Here is a 21231-nt window from a genome sequence, read left to right as displayed (position 1 = left end):
CTGTACTGATCCTGAGTTACATCCTGTATTATACCCCAGAGCTGCACTCACTATTCTGCTGCTGGTGCAGTCACTGTGTACATACATGACATTACTTATCCTGTACTGATCCTGAGTTACATCCTGTATTATACCCCAGAGCTGCACTCACTATTCTGCTGCTGGTGCAGTCACTGTGTACATACATGACATTACTTATCCTGTACTGATCCTGAGTTACATCTTGTATTATACCCCAGAGCTGCACTCACTATTCTGCTGCTGGTGCAGTCACTGTGTACATACATGACATTACTTATCCTGTACTGATCCTGAGTTACATCCTGTATTATACCCCAGAGCTGCACTCACTATTCTGCTGCTGGTGCAGTCACTGTGTACATACATGACATTACTTCTCCTGTACTGATCCTGAGTTACATCCTGTATTATACCCCAGAGCTGCACTCACTATTCTGCTGCTGGTGCAGTCACTGTGTACATACATGACATTACTTATCCTGTACTGATCCTGAGTTACATCCTGTATTATACTCCAGAGCTGCACTCACTATTCTGCTGCTGGTGCGGTCACTGTGTACATACATGACATTACTTATCCTGTACTGATCCTGAGTTACATCCTGTATTATACCCCAGAGCTGCACTCACTATTCTGCTGCTGGTGCAGTCACTGTGTACATACATGACATTACTTATCCTGTACTGATCCTGAGTTACATCCTGTATTATACCCAGAGCTGCACTCACTATTCTGCTGCTGGTGCAGTCACTGTGTACATACATGACATTACTTATCCTGTACTGATCCTGAGTTACATCCTGTATTATACTCCAGAGCTGCACTCACTATTCTGCTGCTGGTGCAGTCACTGTGTACATACATGACATTACTTATCCTGTACTGATCCTGAGTTACATCCTGTATTATACCCCAGAGCTGCACTCACTATTCTGCTGCTGGTGCAGTCACTGTGTACATACATGACATTACTTATCCTGTACTGATCCTGAGTTACATCCTGTATTATACCCCAGAGCTGCACTCACTATTCTGCTGCTGGTGCAGTCACTGTGTACATACATGACATTACTTATCCTGTACTGATCCTGAGTTACATCCTGTATTATACCCCAGAGCTGCACTCACTATTCTGCTGCTGGTGCAGTCACTGTGTACATACATGACATTACTTATCCTGTACTGATCCTGAGTTACATCTTGTATTATACCCCAGAGCTGCACTCACTATTCTGCTGCTGGTGCAGTCACTGTGTACATACATGACATTACTTATCCTGTACTGATCCTGAGTTACATCCTGTATTATACCCCAGAGCTGCACTCACTATTCTGCTGCTGGTGCAGTCACTGTGTACATACATGACATTACTTCTCCTGTACTGATCCTGAGTTACATCCTGTATTATACCCCAGAGCTGCACTCACTATTCTGCTGCTGGTGCAGTCACTGTGTACATACATGACATTACTTATCCTGTACTGATCCTGAGTTACATCCTGTATTATACTCCAGAGCTGCACTCACTATTCTGCTGCTGGTGCGGTCACTGTGTACATACATGACATTACTTATCCTGTACTGATCCTGAGTTACATCCTGTATTATACCCCAGAGCTGCACTCACTATTCTGCTGCTGGTGCAGTCACTGTGTACATACATGACATTACTTATCCTGTACTGATCCTGAGTTACATCCTGTATTATACCCAGAGCTGCACTCACTATTCTGCTGCTGGTGCAGTCACTGTGTACATACATGACATTACTTATCCTGTACTGATCCTGAGTTACATCCTGTATTATACTCCAGAGCTGCACTCACTATTCTGCTGCTGGTGCAGTCACTGTGTACATACATGACATTACTTATCCTGTACTGATCCTGAGTTACATCCTGTATTATACCCCAGAGCTGCACTCACTATTCTGCTGCTGGTGCAGTCACTGTGTACATACATGACATTACTTATCCTGTACTGATCCTGAGTTACATCCTGTATTATACTCCAGAGCTGCACTCACTATTCTGCTGCTGGTGCAGTCACTGTGTACATACATGACATTACTTATCCTGTACTGATCCTGAGTTACATCCTGTATTATACTCCAGAGCTGCACTCACTATTCTGCTGCTGGTGCAGTCACTGTGTACATACATGACATTACTTATCCTGTACTGATCCTGAGTTACATCCTGTATTATACCCCAGAGCTGCACTCACTATTCTGCTGCTGGTGCAGTCACTGTGTACATACATGACATTACTTATCCTGTACTGATCCTGAGTTACATCCTGTATTATACTCCAGAGCTGCACTCACTATTCTGCTGCTGGTGCAGTCACTGTACATACATGACATTACTTATCCTGTACTGATCCTGAGTTACATCCTGTATTATACCCCAGAGCTGCACTCACTATTCTGCTGCTGGTGCAGTCACTGTGTACATACATGACATTACTTATCCTGTACTGATCCTGAGTTACATCCTGTATTATACCCCAGAGCTGCACTCACTATTCTGCTGCTGGTGCAGTCACTGTGTACATACATGACATTACTTATCCTGTACTGATCCTGAGTTACATCTTGTATTATACCCCAGAGCTGCACTCACTATTCTGCTGCTGGTGCAGTCACTGTGTACATACATGACATTACTTATCCTGTACTGATCCTGAGTTACATCCTGTATTATACCCCAGAGCTGCACTCACTATTCTGCTGCTGGTGCAGTCACTGTGTACATACATGACATTACTTCTCCTGTACTGATCCTGAGTTACATCCTGTATTATACCCCAGAGCTGCACTCACTATTCTGCTGCTGGTGCAGTCACTGTGTACATACATGACATTACTTATCCTGTACTGATCCTGAGTTACATCCTGTATTATACTCCAGAGCTGCACTCACTATTCTGCTGCTGGTGCGGTCACTGTGTACATACATGACATTACTTATCCTGTACTGATCCTGAGTTACATCCTGTATTATACTCCAGAGCTGCACTCACTATTCTGCTGCTGGTGCAGTCACTGTGTACATACATGACATTACTTATCCTGTACTGATCCTGAGTTACATCCTGTATTATACCCCAGAGCTGCACTCACTATTCTGCTGCTGGTGCAGTCACTGTGTACATACATGACATTACTTATCCTGTACTGATCCTGAGTTACATCCTGTATTATACCCAGAGCTGCACTCACTATTCTGCTGCTGGTGCAGTCACTGTGTACATACATGACATTACTTATCCTGTACTGATCCTGAGTTACATCCTGTATTATACCCCAGAGCTGCACTCACTATTCTTTTTCCCCGCAGGACAATGTGTTGTTGAGCCCAGAAACATTCACTGACTTGGTGCTGTATTCTGTAGAGCAGGAGACTGAGGACACCGGTCGCTACAGATTTCGGCTTCCCTCTGGAACAAGTCTGGGCTTGCAGTTAGGACAACATCTTGTGCTGAGGTATCACGTGGCATCCGGAGCCTTTGTCTCGCAGGTCACAAAGGGAAATGTGGGACAAATGGATCCCAATGTCTCTATAATATGTAACTGCACGGGAGGAGTTTTGCTAATAAAAGGAAACAGATTGTAAGGATTTTGTTTTCTCAGGGGAGTGATCGATGGAGCGGAGGTGCAAAGAGCGTACACCCCCATCACCCCCGGAGGCCGGAAGACACACTTTGAAGTTTTAATAAAGGTAAATGACCCTAATGCTGCAATACATGGACACAGTGATGTCACAGGACAGGATAATACACACAGTGATGTCACAGTACAGGGATAATACACACAGCGATGTCACAGTACAGGGATAATACACACAGTGATGTCACAGTACAGGCATAATACACACAGTGATGTCACAGGACAGCGATAATACACACAGCGATGTCACAGTACAGGGATAATACACACAGCGATGTCACAGTACAGGGATAATACACACAGCGATGTCACAGTACAGAGATAATACACACAGTGATGTCACAGTACAGGATAATACACACAGTGATGTCACAGTACAGGATAATACACACAGTGATGTCACAGTACAGGGATAATACACACAGTGATGTCACAGTACAGGGATAATACACACAGTGATGTCACAGTACAGGGATAATACACACAGTGATGTCACAGTACAGGGATAATACACACAGTGATGTCACAGTACAGGATAATGCACACAGTGATGTCACAGTACAGGAATAATACACACAGTGATGTTACAGTACAGGGATAACACACACAGCGATGTCACAGTACAGGGATAATACACACAGTGATGTCACAGTACAGGGGATAATACACACAGCGATGTCACAGTACAGGATAATACACACAGTGATGTCACAGTACAGGGATAATACACACAGTGATGTCACAGTACAGGGATAATACACACAGTGATGTCACAGTACAGGGATAATACACACAGCGATGTCACAGTACAGAGATAATACACACAGTGATGTCACAGTACAGGGGATAATACACACAGTGATGTCACAGTACAGAGATAATACACACAGTGATGTCACAGTACAGGGATAATACACACAGTGATGTCACAGTACAGGGATAATACACACAGCGATGTCACAGTACAGGGATAATACACACAGTGATGTCTCAGTACAGGGATAATACACACAGTGATGTCACAGTACAGGGATAATACACACAGCGATGTCACAGTACAGGGATAATACACACAGTGATGTCTCAGTACAGGGATAATACACACAGTGATGTCTCAGTACATTGTGTTGATGTGAGTTCCTGTTACAGATCTATGCTCAGGGATTGATGTCTCGGTTTGTGAGATGTTGGAGACCCGGAGACTCGGTATCTTGGAGGGGACCATTTGGAGGTTTCTTGTACAAACCAAACAAGGTTGGTGTTAAAGGAGTTGTCTACAGGACAGGGATAAGTGTCTTGTATCTGGGGGTTAAATAGTGGGACCCTGATCAGGAGAATGGGGGGGGGGGGGTCCTGTGTATAATCCCCCCCCCCCCCCCATCAGTCCTTTCCATACAGAAGTTTAATTCCTTGACTCGCGAATCATTCCCCTTCCCAATCTTTCTGAGGTATAAGAGATATATCCAGATACATATAGATTCTATACCCCCCTGTACATTATAGCCCAGTGTCACATGTCTCTGCTTCATTCAGTTTGGGGAAGTTCTTCTGCTGTGCTCAGGAACAGGAATGGCCCCGATGCTTCCCATCATCTCCCATGTGACAGACGATGAAGAGGATGAGACCTTCGTCACCCTGGTGGTCTGTGCGCAGGATTTCAGGAATGTTTACATGAAGAACTTTCTGAAGGAGCAGGGAAGATTCTGGAACGTCCGGATATTCTATGTCCTCAGCCGAGTGAGTATCAATCTCATCATTAAACATGTAGCAGAGAGTTATAGGATGTATCCAAGTCTGGGATTTGTGTTAAAGGGATATTCCTCCCACCAAGACAATTTCTTATATGTCCTCAGGATAACGAAATATCACATTCTCTAATTCACTGTTATTAACAAAAATCCGGGATCTCACCGAGTCCAACCTGTCTCTATCAGTCTGGACGCAATTTCAGTTTCCCCCAGATCCGACCCTGTAACTTCTGACTTAGGGTCGGGGAAGACATCTTGAATTCCTGTGTGACGGCTGTGCTGCTGAGATTTTTGTCTCTGCTCTGTGACTGTAGCCCCGCCCCCTGCACTATAGCCCCACCCACAGCACTTTAGCCCTGCTCCCTGCAGTACAGCACAGAGCTCAGAGACACTCACTGACTCACTTCCTGCCAGCACCACACCATGAGCAGAGAGAAGCTACAAACTACAAGGAGATAAGTGATCCGGGGGAAGGGGGAGGCAGGCACATAGCTGTGAGAACATATGAGAGATGTAGCAGAGCTGACAGTGTAAAAGTCTGTCACCCTCTGTGTAATCTGTCTCATCTCTCTCTCTGTGTGTCAGTGTATTAGTACAGAAGCCAGATGAACGTGTATATAACCCTGCACCCTGATAATCTAAGCACATTGTCACCCCACAGAACTAGATGGATCATAATGTGCTGAGAGAGAGCCCACCCACACCCTGGGATTTTGCACGGAGCAGCCTAGGGAGTGATAGTTTTATTGCTGTTTTAGCTCCTGAGTAACATTGTAAAGTAAGGGGTTAAAACCATCTTTATTGTGTAACATCACTGGGGGATGGAGGTCTGAGATTTCTTTTTGTGTGGGAAAACCCCTTTAATTTATGGCATGTGTTAAATAACCTGTAGGTAAGAGTGATGCAATGTATACACACCGGACAGAGACTCATGCTGGATCTCTTCAGGATGATGGTAAACATTGAGGCCCCTTTCACGTGAACGCATGGAAACTCCTGTATGCGGCCGTACTACGGCGTCCTTGGCATCTGCCCACATTCATTTCAGTGGCAATGTGGGCGTCGTGTAGGATTGTGGAGCCTTGAGGCTTATTACAGGACACAGAAGCTTGTGTGGAGTCGTGTAGCCATGGACGCTCCACTAGGGGATTCTGGGAAAATACGCAACATTTTCCAGGATGGGAAGGCTTCCTGAAGGTCAGGCTTGATGTCACGGGAGCCGCCTTACAAGGAGCTAAAAGAGGCGGGGCTTTCTTTAGCCCATCCTGGAAAACTTTGCATATTTTCCCAGAATCCCCTAGTGGAGCGTCCGTGGCTATAAGACTCCGCACGCCTACACGGCGCCTTCCCCTAGATCAGATATAAAAGTAACAGTAAAGATCATAATCATGGGTATCACCGCGCCCCGAAATGCCGCTCTATCAAAATATACGAAGGGTCATTCCCAGCCATGAACACCGGAACGGAAAATAGCGCCAAATGTCCGGAATCAGCGCTCTTTCCACATTTTTCCATCCATGAATATGGGAATAAAAAATTATCAAACGGTCATAAAAGTCCCAATGTGATATGAATGAATTCCCCGGCACGAACCCCCAAAAATGACACCGGTCCCTGCGCCAAAGCGGGAAAAAGTTATTGGCCCCAGAATTTGGAAAAATGGAAAAAAAATTTTATGTACAAAAGATTTTAATTTTTTGAAATCTTTTAAAACCTAATAAAACCCAGATAAATGTGATGTCCCTGTGATCGTAGCGAACCAAAGAATTTGGAGAAAGTGTCGTTTGGAGCGCAGAATAAAACCAAAGCCCACGAGAAAACGCCACAAATGAGGGGTTTTTTTGTCAATTTCACTGCACTTGGAATTTTTTTTGCAGAACATTGCGGGGAATATTAAATGACGTCATTAGAAAGTACAATTAGTCCCACAGATAACAAGACCCCACACATCTCTGTAATCCGAAAAATAATAGAGTTATTGCTTTAGGAACAAGGGGGTTAAGTTGCGACACTGCAGTTCATAAATGTTATTACCCAGGACGTCATTGGGAAAAGAGAGGACAGGGTTTACTGGTTTCTGAACAACCAAGAAGGGATGAAAAACTGAGAAGAGAAGAGAATATTGAGAGAAGAGAGGGCAGGGTTTACAGAGAGTGTTCACTGAGCTCTGAACTTGCAGCTCCACAATCTGAAGGGATGAGAAGCAGACACCCAGGACAGAGTATTCAGAGAATTGAGGGCATTACACACATGGAGCACACTGAGCTCTGAACTTGCAGCTCCACAATCCAAAGGGATGAGAAGCAGACACCCAGGACAGAGTATTCAGAGAATTGAGGGCATTATACATATGGAGCCCACTGAGCTCTGAACTTGAAGCTCCACAATCTAAAGGGATGAGAAGCAGTCACCCAGGACAGAGTATTCAGAGAATTGAGGGCATTACACACATGGAGCCCACTGAGCTCTGAACTTGAAGCTGCACAATCAACATACTGAAATAGGAGGAAACAGCTGAGTTTGTCCTATTTTGTGTTACAGGAACAATCTCTGGATAATCTGCCCTCGAGTTACAGAGAGAACTCAAAGCTCGGGCGCATAGACTCCATCTTCCTGGCAAAGGTGTTGGAGACTTGCAGGAGAAAGCCCTACACTCTCGTCTGTGGTTCGGTGTCATTCACGCAGGACATGACTCATCTGCTGAAGCAGCTCGGGCAGGACGACTCTTCCATCTTCTCCTTCTAGAAGAATCAAATATTAGCGGAGGAAGCGACGACTGACACTGATGAGGTGTCTTATATATAGATTGTTTATATTTCTGTATAGTAACAGTACAGCACGTTCTCCAGCACTGCTGCCCCTAACCCCATTATTAGCCCTGGCACCCCCGTGGCGGACTACTATAGACAGCACACCTCGGCAGGAGTGCAGCAGGTCAGAGATCTCTGATGTCTCCATTATATTGGGCTTCCACATTGCACTGCATGGCAGCTATAGATGCCCCATAAAAGCTTGTGCCATTCACAGGTCCCTGGAAAACGTGCGCCAGCCACAGGTTCCCACATAGTTTGTGATCAGTAATACCAACTGAGCTCTGAACTTGCAGTTTCACAATCAACAAGAAGTAACAAGAAACCGGTTAGAACATTGTGAAAAGCAGGTGCAGGATTCACATAGAAATTCCTCTGAAACCTGAACCTGCCGCTCCACAATCAAGAAGGAGGAATCTCTGCTGTGCAGCGGGGGGTGGAGTAACATCATGGAGCCATCCAGCAGTGCCCCCATAATATCTCCTTCCATCCAGCAGTGCCCCCATAATATCCCCTGCCATCCAGCAGTGCCCCCATAATTTCCCCTGCCATCCAGCAGTGCCCCCATAATATCCCCTGCCATCCACCAGTGCCCCCATAATATCTCCTGCCATCCAGCAGTGCCCCCATAATATTCCCTGCCATCCAGCAGTGCCCCCATAATATCCCCTGCCATCCAGCAGTGCCCCCATAATATCCCCTGCCATCCAGCAGTGCCCCCATAATATTCCCTGCCATCCAGCAGTACCCCCATAATATCCCCTGCCATCCAGCAGTGCCCCCATAATAGCCCCTGCCATCCAGCAGTGCCCCCATAATATTCCCTGCCATCCAGCAGTGCCCCCATATTATCCCCTGCCATCCAGCAGTGCCCCCATAATATCCCCTGCCATCCAGGAGTGCCCCCATAATATTCCCTGCCATCCAGCAGTGCCCCCATATTATCCCCTGCCATCCAGCAGTGCCCCCATAATATTCCCTGCCATCCAGCAGTGCCCCCATAATATTTCCTGCCATCCAGCAGTGCCCCCATAATATTCCCTGCAATCCAGCAGTGCCCCCATAATATCCCCTGCCATCCAGCAGTACCCCCATAATATCTCCTGCCATCCAGCAGTGCCCCCATAATATCCCCTGCCATCCAGCAGTGCCCCCATAATATCCCCTGCCATCCAGCAGTGCCCCCATAATATCCCCTGCCATCCAGCAGTGCCCCCATAATATTCCCTGCCATCCAGCAGTGCCCCCATAATATTCCCAGCCATCCAGCAGTGCCCCCATAATATTCCCTGCCATCCAGCAGTGCCCCCATAATATCTCCTGCCATCCAGCAGTGCCCCCATAATATCTCCTGCCATCCAGCAGTGCCCCCATAATATCCCCTGCCATCCAGCAGTGCCCCCATAATATTCCCTGCCATCCAGCAGTGCCCCCATAATATTCCCTGCCCTCCATCATTGCCCCCATAATATTCCCTGCCATCCAGCAGTGCCCCCATAATATCTTCTGCCATCCAGCAGTGCCCCCATAATATCCCCTGCCATCCAGCAGTGCCCCCATAATATCCCCTGCCATCCAGCAGTGCCCCCATAATATCCCCTGCCATCCAGCAGTGCCCCCATAATATCCCCTGCCATCCAGCAGTGCCCCCATAATATCCCCTGCCATCCAGCAGTGCCCCCATAATATCCCCTGCCATCCAGCAGTGCCCTCATAATATCCCCTGCCATCCAGCAGTGCCCCCATAATATCCCCTGCCATCCAGCAGTGCCCCCATAATATCCCCTGCCATCCAGCAGTGCCCCCATATTATCCCCTGCCATCCAGCAGTGCCCCCATAATATTCCCTGCCATCCAGCAGTGCCCCCATAATATTTCCTGCCATCCAGCAGTGCCCCCATAATATTCCCTGCAATCCAGCAGTGCCCCCATAATATCCCCTGCCATCCAGCAGTACCCCCATAATATCTCCTGCCATCCAGCAGTGCCCCCATAATATCCCCTGCCATCCAGCAGTGCCCCCATAATATCCCCTGCCATCCAGCAGTGCCCCCATAATATTCCCTGCCATCCAGCAGTGCCCCCATAATATCTCCTGCCATCCAGCAGTGCCCCCATAATATCTCCTGCCATCCAGCAGTGCCCCCATAATATCTCCTGCCATCCAGCAGTGCCCCCATAATATCCCCTGCCATCCAGCAGTGCCCCCATAATATCCCCTGCCATCCAGCAGTGCCCCCATAATATTCCCTGCCCTCCATCATTGCCCCCATAATATTCCCTGCCATCCAGCAGTGCCCCCATAATATCTTCTGCCATCCAGCAGTGCCCCCATAATATCCCCTGCCATCCAGCAGTGCCCCCATAATATCCCCTGCCATCCAGCAGTGCCCCCATAATATCTCCTGCCATCCAGCAGTGCCCCCATAATATCCCCTGCCATCCAGCAGTGCCCCCATAATATCCCCTGCCATCCAGCAGTACCCCCTTAATATTCCCTGCCATCCAGCAGTGCCCCCATAATATTCCCTGCCATCCAGCAGTGCCCCCATAATATCCCCTGCCATCCAGCAGTGCCCCCATAATATCCCCTGCCATCCAGCAGTGCCCCCATAATATCTCCTGCCATCCAGCAGTGCCCCCATAATATTCCCTGCCATCCAGCAGTACCCCCATAATATTCCCTGCCATCCAGCAGTGCCCCCATAATATTCCCTGCCCTCCAGCAGTGCCCCCATAATATCCCCTGCCATCCAGCAGTGCCCCCATAATATTCCCTGCCATCCAGCAGTGCCCCCATAATATCCCCTGCCATCCAGCAGTGCCCCCATAATATCCCCTGCCATCCAGCAGTGCCCCCATAATATCCCCTGCCATCCAGCAGTGCCCCCATAATATCCCCTGCCATCCAGCAGTGCCCCCATAATATCCCCTGCCATCCAGCAGTGCCCCCATAATATCCCCTGCCATCCAGCAGTGCCCCCATAATATCCCCTGCCATCCAGCAGTGCCCCCATAATATCCCCTGCCATCCAGCAGTGCCCCCTTAATATTCCCTGCCATCCAGCAGTGCCCCCTTAATATTCCCTGCCATCCAGCAGTGCCCCCATAATATTCCCTGCCATCCAGCAGTGCCCCCATAATATCCCCTGCCATCCAGCAGTGCCCCCATAATATCCCCTGCCATCCAGCAGTGCCCCCATAATATCTCCTGCCATCCAGCAGTGCCCCCATAATATTCCCTGCCATCCAGCAGTACCCCCATAATATTCCCTGCCATCCAGCAGTGCCCCCATAATATTCCCTGCCCTCCATCATTGCCCCCATAATCTCCCCTGCCCTCCATCATTGCCCCCATAATATCTCCTGCCATCCAGCAGTGCCCCCATAATATCTCCTGCCATCCAGCAGTGCCCCCATAATATCCCCTGCCATCTAGCAGTGCCCCCATAATATCCCCTGCCATCCAGCAGTGCCCCCATAATATACCCTGCCATCCAGCAGTGCCCCCATAATATCCCCTGCCATCCAGCAGTGCCCCCATAATATTCCCTGCCCTCCATCATTGCCCCCATAATGTTCCCTGCCATCCAGCAGTGCCCCCATAATATCCCCTGCCATCCAGCAGTGCCCCCATAATATTCCCTGCCATCCAGCAGTGCCCCCATAATATTCCCTGCCATCCAGCAGTGCCCCCATAATATCTCCTGCCATCCAGCAGTGCCCCCATAATATCCCCTGCCATCCAGCAGTGCCCCCATAATATCCCCTGCCATCTAGCAGTGCCCCCATAATATTCCCTGCCATCCAGCAGTGCCCCCATAATATCCCCTGCCATCCACCAGTGCCCCCATAATATTCCCTGCCCTCCATCATTGCCCCTAATCCAGTGCCCCCATAATATTCCCTGCCATCCAGCAGTGCCCCCATAATATCCCCTGCCATCCAGCAGTGCCCCCATAATATCCCCTGCCATCCAGCAGTGCCCCCATAATATCCCCTGCCATCCAGCAGTGCCCCCATAATATTCCCTGCCATCCAGCAGTGCCCCCATAATATTCCCTGCCATCCAGCAGTGCCCCCATAATATCCCCTGCCATCCAGCAGTGCCCCCATAATATCCCCTGCCATCCAGCAGTGCCCCCATAATATCCCCTGCCATCCAGCAGTGCCCCCATAATATCCCCTGCCATCCAGCAGTGCCCCCATAATATCCCCTGCCATCCAGCAGTGCCCCCATAATATCCTCTGCCATCCAGCAGTGCCCCCTTAATATTCCCTGCCATCCAGCAGTGCCCCCATAATATTCCCTGCCATCCAGCAGTGCCCCCATAATATCCCCTGCCATCCAGCAGTGCCCCCATAATATCCCCTGCCATCCAGCAGTGCCCCCATAATATCTCCTGCCATCCAGCAGTGCCCCCATAATATTCCCTGCCATCCAGCAGTACCCCCATAATATTCCCTGCCATCCAGCAGTGCCCCCATAATATTCCCTGCCCTCCATCATTGCCCCCATAATCTCCCCTGCCCTCCATCATTGCCCCCATAATATCTCCTGCCATCCAGCAGTGCCCCCATAATATCCCCTGCCATCCAGCAGTGCCCCCATAATATACCCTGCCATCCAGCAGTGCCCCCATAATATCCCCTGCCATCCAGCAGTGCTCCCATAATATTCCCTGCCCTCCATCATTGCCCCCATAATATCCCCTGCCATCCAGCAGTGCCCCCATAATATCCCCTGCCATCCAGCAGTGCCCCCATAATATTCCCTGCCATCCAGCAGTGCCCCCATAATATTCCCTGCCATCCAGCAGTGCCCCCATAATATCTCCTGCCATCCAGCAGTGCCCCCATAATATCCCCTGCCATCCAGCAGTGCCCCCATAATATCCCCTGCCATCTAGCAGTGCCCCCATAATATTCCCTGCCATCCAGCAGTGCCCCCATAATATCCCCTGCCATCCACCAGTGCCCCCATAATATTCCCTGCCCTCCATCATTGCCCCTAATCCAGTGCCCCCATAATATTCCCTGCCATCCAGCAGTGCCCCCATAATATCCCCTGCCATCCAGCAGTGCCCCCATAATATCCCCTGCCATCCAGCAGTGCCCCCATAATATCCCCTGCCATCCAGCAGTGCCCCCATAATATTCCCTGCCATCCAGCAGTGCCCCCATAATATACCCTGCCATCCAGCAGTGCCCCCATAATATCCCCTGCCATCCAGCAGTGCCCCCATAATATTCCCTGCCCTCCATCATTGCCCCCATAATATCCCCTGCCATCCAGCAGTGCCCCCATAATATCCCCTGCCATCCAGCAGTGCCCCCATAATATCCCCTGCCATCCAGCAGTGCCCCCATAATATTCCCTGCCATCCAGCAGTGCCCCCATAATATCTCCTGCCATCCAGCAGTGCCCCCATAATATCCCCTGCCATCCAGCAGTGCCCCCATAATATTCCCTGCCATCCAGCAGTGCCCCCATAATGTTCCCTGCCATCCAGCAGTGCCCCCATAATATCCCCTGCCATCCAGCAGTGCCCCCATAATATCCCCTGCCATCCAGCAGTGCCCCCATAATATCCCCTGCCATCCAGCAGTGCCCCCATAATATCCCCTGCCATCCAGCAGTACCCCCATAATATTCCCTGCCCTCCATCATTGCCCCCATAATATTCCCTGCCCTCCATCATTGCCCCCATAATATCTCCTGCCATCCAGCAGTGCCCCCATAATATCCCCTGCCATCCAGCAGTGCCCCCATAATATTCCCTGCCATCCAGCAGTGCCCCCATAATATCCCCTGCCATCCAGCAGTGCCCCCATAATATCCCCTGCCATCCAGCAGTGCCCCCATAATATTCCCTGCCATCCAGCAGTGCCCCCATAATATCTCCTGCCATCCAGCAGTGCCCCCATAATATCCCCTGCCATCCAGCAGTGCCCCCATAATATCCCCTGCCATCCAGCAGTGCCCCCATAATGTTCCCTGCCATCCAGCAGTGCCCCCATAATATCCCCTGCCATCCAGCAGTGCCCCCATAATATCCCCTGCCATCCAGCAGTGCCCCCATAATATCCCCTGCCATCCAGCAGTGCCCCCATAATATCCCCTGCCATCCAGCAGTACCCCCATAATATTCCCTGCCCTCCATCATTGCCCCCATAATATTCCCTGCCCTCCATTATTGCCCCCATAATATCCCCTGCCATCCAGCAGTGCCCCCATAATATCCCCTGCCATCCAGCAGTGCCCCCATAATATTCCCTGCCATCCAGCAGTGCCCCCATAATATCCCCTGCCATCCAGCAGTGCCCCCATAATATCCCCTGCCATCCAGCAGTGCCCCCATAATATTCCCTGCCATCCAGCAGTGCCCCCATAATGTTCCCTGCCATCCAGCAGTGCCCCCATAATATCCCCTGCCATCCAGCAGTGCCCCCATAATATCCCCTGCCATCCAGCAGTGCCCCCATAATATCCCCTGCCATCCAGCAGTGCCCCCATAATATCCCCTGCCATCCAGCAGTGCCCCCATAATATCCCCTGCCATCCAGCAGTGCCCCCATAATATCCCCTGCCATCCAGCAGTGCCCCCATAATATCCTCTGCCATCCAGCAGTGCCCCCTTAATATTCCCTGCCATCCAGCAGTGCCCCCTTAATATTCCCTGCCATCCAGCAGTGCCCCCATAATATTCCCTGCCATCCAGCAGTGCCCCCATAATATCCCCTGCCATCCAGCAGTGCCCCCATAATATCCCCTGCCATCCAGCAGTGCCCCCATAATATCTCCTGCCATCCAGCAGTGCCCCCATAATATTCCCTGCCATCCAGCAGTACCCCCATAATATTCCCTGCCATCCAGCAGTGCCCCCATAATATTCCCTGCCCTCCATCATTGCCCCCATAATCTCCCCTGCCCTCCATCATTGCCCCCATAATATCTCCTGCCATCCAGCAGTGCCCCCATAATATCCCCTGCCATCCAGCAGTGCCCCCATAATATACCCTGCCATCCAGCAGTGCCCCCATAATATCCCCTGCCATCCAGCAGTGCTCCCATAATATTCCCTGCCCTCCATCATTGCCCCCATAATATCCCCTGCCATCCAGCAGTGCCCCCATAATATCCCCTGCCATCCAGCAGTGCCCCCATAATATTCCCTGCCATCCAGCAGTGCCCCCATAATATTCCCTGCCATCCAGCAGTGCCCCCATAATATCTCCTGCCATCCAGCAGTGCCCCCATAATATCCCCTGCCATCCAGCAGTGCCCCCATAATATCCCCTGCCATCTAGCAGTGCCCCCATAATATTCCCTGCCATCCAGCAGTGCCCCCATAATATCCCCTGCCATCCACCAGTGCCCCCATAATATTCCCTGCCCTCCATCATTGCCCCTAATCCAGTGCCCCCATAATATTCCCTGCCATCCAGCAGTGCCCCCATAATATCCCCTGCCATCCAGCAGTGCCCCCATAATATCCCCTGCCATCCAGCAGTGCCCCCATAATATCCCCTGCCATCCAGCAGTGCCCCCATAATATTCCCTGCCATCCAGCAGTGCCCCCATAATATACCCTGCCATCCAGCAGTGCCCCCATAATATCCCCTGCCATCCAGCAGTGCCCCCATAATATTCCCTGCCCTCCATCATTGCCCCCATAATATCCCCTGCCATCCAGCAGTGCCCCCATAATATCCCCTGCCATCCAGCAGTGCCCCCATAATATCCCCTGCCATCCAGCAGTGCCCCCATAATATTCCCTGCCATCCAGCAGTGCCCCCATAATATCTCCTGCCATCCAGCAGTGCCCCCATAATATCCCCTGCCATCCAGCAGTGCCCCCATAATATCCCCTGCCATCCAGCAGTGCCCCCATAATGTTCCCTGCCATCCAGCAGTGCCCCCATAATATCCCCTGCCATCCAGCAGTGCCCCCATAATATCCCCTGCCATCCAGCAGTGCCCCCATAATATCCCCTGCCATCCAGCAGTGCCCCCATAATATCCCCTGCCATCCAGCAGTACCCCCATAATATTCCCTGCCCTCCATCATTGCCCCCATAATATTCCCTGCCCTCCATCATTGCCCCCATAATATCTCCTGCCATCCAGCAGTGCCCCCATAATATCCCCTGCCATCCAGCAGTGCCCCCATAATATTCCCTGCCATCCAGCAGTGCCCCCATAATATCCCCTGCCATCCAGCAGTGCCCCCATAATATCCCCTGCCATCCAGCAGTGCCCCCATAATATTCCCTGCCATCCAGCAGTGCCCCCATAATATCTCCTGCCATCCAGCAGTGCCCCCATAATATCCCCTGCCATCCAGCAGTGCCCCCATAATATCCCCTGCCATCCAGCAGTGCCCCCATAATGTTCCCTGCCATCCAGCAGTGCCCCCATAATATCCCCTGCCATCCAGCAGTGCCCCCATAATATCCCCTGCCATCCAGCAGTGCCCCCATAATATCCCCTGCCATCCAGCAGTGCCCCCATAATATCCCCTGCCATCCAGCAGTACCCCCATAATATTCCCTGCCCTCCATCATTGCCCCCATAATATTCCCTGCCCTCCATTATTGCCCCCATAATATCCCCTGCCATCCAGCAGTGCCCCCATAATATCCCCTGCCATCCAGCAGTGCCCCCATAATATTCCCTGCCATCCAGCAGTGCCCCCATAATATCCCCTGCCATCCAGCAGTGCCCCCATAATATCCCCTGCCATCCAGCAGTGCCCCCATAATATTCCCTGCCATCCAGCAGTGCCCCCATAATGTTCCCTGCCATCCAGCAGTGCCCCCATAATATCCCCTGCCATCCAGCAGTGCCCCCATAATATCCCCTGCCATCCAGCAGTGCCCCCATAATATCCCCTGCCATCCAGCAGTGCCCCCATAATATCCCCTGCCATCCAGCAGTACCCCCATAATATTCCCTGCCCTCCATCATTGCCCCCATAATATTCCCTGCCCTCCATCATTGCCCCCATAATATTCCCTGCCCTCCAGCAGTGCCCCCATAATATCCCCTGCCATCCAGCAGTGCCCCCATAATATCCCCTGCCATCCAGCAGTGCCCCCATAATGTTCCCTGCCATCCAGCAGTGCCCCCATAATATCCCCTGCCATCCAGCAGTGCCCCCATAATATCCCCTGCCATCCAGCAGTGCCCCCATAATATCCCCTGCCATCCAGCAGTGCCCCCATAATGTTCCCTGCCATCCAGCAGTGCCCCCATAATGTTCCCTGCCATCCAGCAGGGCCCCCATAATGTTCCCTGCCATCCAGCAGGGCCCCCATAATGTTCCCTGCCATCCAGCAGTGCCCCCATAATTTTCCCTGCCATCCAGCAGTGCCCCCATAATGTTCCCTGCCCTCCATCATTGCCCCCATAATATCCCCTGCCATCCAGCAGTGCCCCCATAATATCCCCTGCCATCCAGCAGTGCCCCCATAATATCCCCTGCCATCCAGCAGTGCCCCCATAATGTTCCCTGCCATCCAGCAGTGCCCCCATAATATCCCCTGCCATCCACCAGTGCCCCCATAATATTCCCTGCCACCCATCATTGCCCCTGCTCTACATCCTATACATCCTGCTTCTCCTGGGTCGGCAGCCGGTTCTGATGGACCCGTGTTTGCCGCCCCTCCTTGGGGCTTCTCTGCTGTGCACCGGGGGGTGGAGTAACATCATGGATTAAATGGCCTGGAAATCCTTCAGCTTCTTCCAGTGCGGTTCCCGGCACGTCCTGAGCGGGCGCCATGAAAATGCCCAAGTCTGGAATTTACCGCAAGACATTTAGAGGTTTGGATTTTCTTCATAATAAAATAAATATTATTTTTTTCCCATGGAGCATTTCCTGTGCGTCTGCACATGCTCAGTGCGAGCCGAGACCCAGATCTAATCTATCAGCTCTAGTAACCGGACCACTGAGTGCACAGAACCTGGTGCCAGACACAGAGGACCGGAGGGCAGGAAGGCGGCACAAGACGAGTCACGAAACTGCACCAAGAACGTCGTGTACTAAAGATTTATTCAGTGTTATTGTCACAATTACCAAACAAAAGCCGCCAGGACGGAAGGGCTCGACGCTACGGGACGGAGGGCTCTGCGATACAGGATGGAAGGGCTCGACGCTACGGGATGGAGGGCTCTGCGCTACGGGACGGAGGGCTCGGCGATACGGGACGGAAGGGCTCTGCGCTACGGGACGGAAGGGCTCTGCGCTACGGGACGGAAGGGCTCTGCGATACAGGATGGAAGGGCTCGACGCTACGGGATGGAGGGCTCTGCGATACAGGATGGAAGGGCTCGACGCTACGGGATGGAGGGCTCTGCGATACAGGATGGAAGGGCTCGACGCTACGGGATGGAGGGCTCTGCGATACAGGACGGAAGAGCTCGGCGCTACAGGACGGAAGGGCTCGACGCTACGGGATGGAGGGCTCTGCGATACAGGACGGAAGAGCTCGGCGATACGGGACGGAGGGTTCAGCGCTAAATACAATGGGAGCGGTCGGCGATATCCGCTTCTTGTTTGTGGCGCATCAGTATATAGGAGGGGAAACTTTTCAGGATGGCTGATAACCATGGCGACCGTTTCGGATTCCAATGGGAAGAAGGTCATGTAACACATCAAACATTGTAACATTTCCATTGTTTGAGATGCTGCGGATCTTGTATCTTCACAGCATAGACAACGGCCTTCAGATGACCCCCAGAGGTCCGAGAATTCCTGCAGTTCCCTGGAGAGAGGATCGGTCGTCGTGCGGCAGTCGAATGGCCACCAGGGTCTCCCGATCTGACCCCCTATTATCTTTGGGGTCACCTGAAGGCAGTTGTCTCTGCTGTGAAGACACGAGATGAAACCCCGGATACTGGAGGCCCGGGCGCTCGCGTGTCTTCAGGAGTGGAAGAAGAAGGTCGCACTGACGACCCAACACAACGGGCAGAAGTCTTCATAAACCTGTAAATAACTCATGAAGAATAAAGTTATGTTAAAACCGAGCTCATTATTGTTTTTCTCGTGCAATTCTGAATAAGTTTGAAGTCACATGACCCCCTTCCCATTGGGGGGAAATAAAAGTTGCATCCAAAATGGCCGCCATGGTCAACGGTCATCTTGAAAGCTTCCCCCCTCCCATAAACCCATGTGCCACAAACAGGAAGTGGATATCCCAAACCATCCCCATTTTATTTTGGTGTTTCCATATAACTGACCCGCCCTGTATACGGGCTCGGTAACCTGCAGCAGGTAGGTCGGCGCTGTGAGCCACCATTGGATTCGTATATCGCGTTATCCTCTATGATGCATGGAATTCCACCATTTTTTGGTAGCAGATGCCTCCAGTCCTTGATTACGTCTTCACTCAAAGTAAACAGCGTAGACGGTGGCGACGCAGAACATGGTGGCGTTCTGGAAGCTGCAGGAGGTGACGTTGTCGGAGTACGAGTCCCACAGACACTGACTGGTCACCAGAACGTCCTCCCGGTTCCTGCTCCCTATGGCCATGTTGCAGATGAGTTTGTATCGAGGCGGCGTGACTCTGCGCACCACTTTCTTGATGTCTTCACACAAGGTCTTGGTGAGGTCGCCAGACGTGCTGGGGTCATAGGTCACGTTCCTGAGCTTGGCCATTAGGAATTCCTGGATGAGTTCTTTGGCCAGAGAATATGGGAACCTTTGTGGTGGATTTGCAGAACCAGAAGGCACCTAATTAGAAGCAGTGACAATATAAATGAATGTATAAAGGTTATGACCTACAGTTCTGTGCAAACGTTTTCATCATTAGTTAAAGTAACAGTAACTTTCAAAACTCTGAAGTCACCTGACAACAATCCCATCAATACTTCTATAATGGTTCTGGCTTCTTCCTGGCCTGAGATCCAGCCTGGGATATCTATCAGCCCTACTTATAAAATCATCCTAAGGCCAGAGCAGCTTCCCTCACTTCCCATAATGCTCTACCCTCTAGCAGTTCTAGCACACAAATTATTACACCTACATATACACCAATGCACCGGTACACAGACAAACCTTTAATCTAAATCATCCTTATGACTGCTATAGACAGTAACTGCTATGATGGATGTGGCAGTCTGATCAGTGAATGCCATCACTCTTACTCCAGGACAGTGGGGAGTACAGAGAACGGAGGAGACAGAGCACACACAGAAATAAATAGTCTGTATCCACTGTATCAGACTGCGGTGCCGATCCAATCACCTTCTCTCCATTGACCCAACTATCGCCTTGTCAAAGCCTAGAGATGCGTCGGTGGTGTGCAGGGAAGGCACATGGATGATAATAAATTCTTATTTACCTGAGCAGCTACAGGTGAAGTATGTGCGGGGACAGAAGAGCAGAGTGTGGACAGGACAGAGGCAACATGACGGAGCTGCTTCCTGTCATTGCTGAGCAGAATTCTCAATCCATAGACTGCACCTCCTATTCTTCCCTCTTTCACTCTACGGATCCTTCTTGGCAACCAAAATGCCGAGCTGACGGAAGAGGCTGATGATAGCGGGGGATTAGCAGAGAAACTGCTGCTATACGGTAACCAATGTATATTGGAAAAGATCTTATTGCAGCTACAAAGATCTTAACCTCCGTTCTGTCAGATGTTTGGAACAACCTCCCTGCCGAGTTCCTGCAGTATCTGTCTGGAAGTGCAACCTCAGACGATCTGTGCTCATTTCTCCAAGATGTCTGGAACAACCTCCCTGCCGAGTTCCTGTGCAAGTGTAACTAGAAGAGGTGATGCAGTGCTAATGGTGGTGACCCCAAATATTAATGTGATCGGGACTTCTCCTTCTCTGGATTTTGTTAAAGTATTAACACTTGTATCTTTGATTCTCGTTTTCCACCCCTGCCTAACACTTTTGCACAGTCCTGCAGGTGGTATAATGGTGATGTCTTATCTCTGGGTCTTTGTGCTGTTGCTGTGACGCTGCTTAG

General features: G+C 50.6%; 2 protein-coding genes across 5 annotated transcripts in view; one reads left to right on the top strand and one right to left on the bottom strand.

The window, feature by feature from the left end:
- The window catches only part of CYB5RL (cytochrome b5 reductase like), a 38436-nt gene extending 19611 nt beyond the window's left edge, over window positions 1–18825 (top strand). For 2 of the 4 annotated variants that reach the window (XM_072128384.1, XM_072128385.1), the window contains exons 3-7: window positions 3365–3510; window positions 3658–3745; window positions 4843–4947; window positions 5227–5430; window positions 7983–18824. In XM_072128384.1, the coding sequence (XP_071984485.1) occupies window positions 3365–3510; window positions 3658–3745; window positions 4843–4947; window positions 5227–5430; window positions 7983–8186 (747 nt within the window). In that variant the 3' untranslated portion in view covers window positions 8187–18824. Of the gene's footprint in view, window positions 1–3364; window positions 3511–3657; window positions 3746–4842; window positions 4948–5226; window positions 5431–7982 lie in introns of all 4 variants that reach the window. The other 2 variants (XM_072128383.1, XM_072128382.1) reach the window with 2 other exon arrangements.
- The window catches only part of LOC140104731 (dynein light chain Tctex-type 4-like), a 32237-nt gene continuing 29301 nt past the window's right edge, over window positions 18296–21231 (bottom strand). Inside the window, exon 5 of the mRNA XM_072128386.1 lies at window positions 18296–19986. Coding sequence (XP_071984487.1) covers window positions 19639–19986 — 348 coding nt within the window. The 3' untranslated portion in view covers window positions 18296–19638. The remainder of the gene's footprint in view (window positions 19987–21231) is intronic.

The sequence above is a fragment of the Engystomops pustulosus genome, chromosome 10 (genome assembly GCF_040894005.1).
Source record: "Engystomops pustulosus chromosome 10, aEngPut4.maternal, whole genome shotgun sequence".
Taxonomy (NCBI): Eukaryota; Metazoa; Chordata; class Amphibia; order Anura; family Leptodactylidae; genus Engystomops; species Engystomops pustulosus.
Note: the sequence above shows the minus strand (reverse complement) of the source record. Positions and strands in the feature narration are given on the sequence as shown.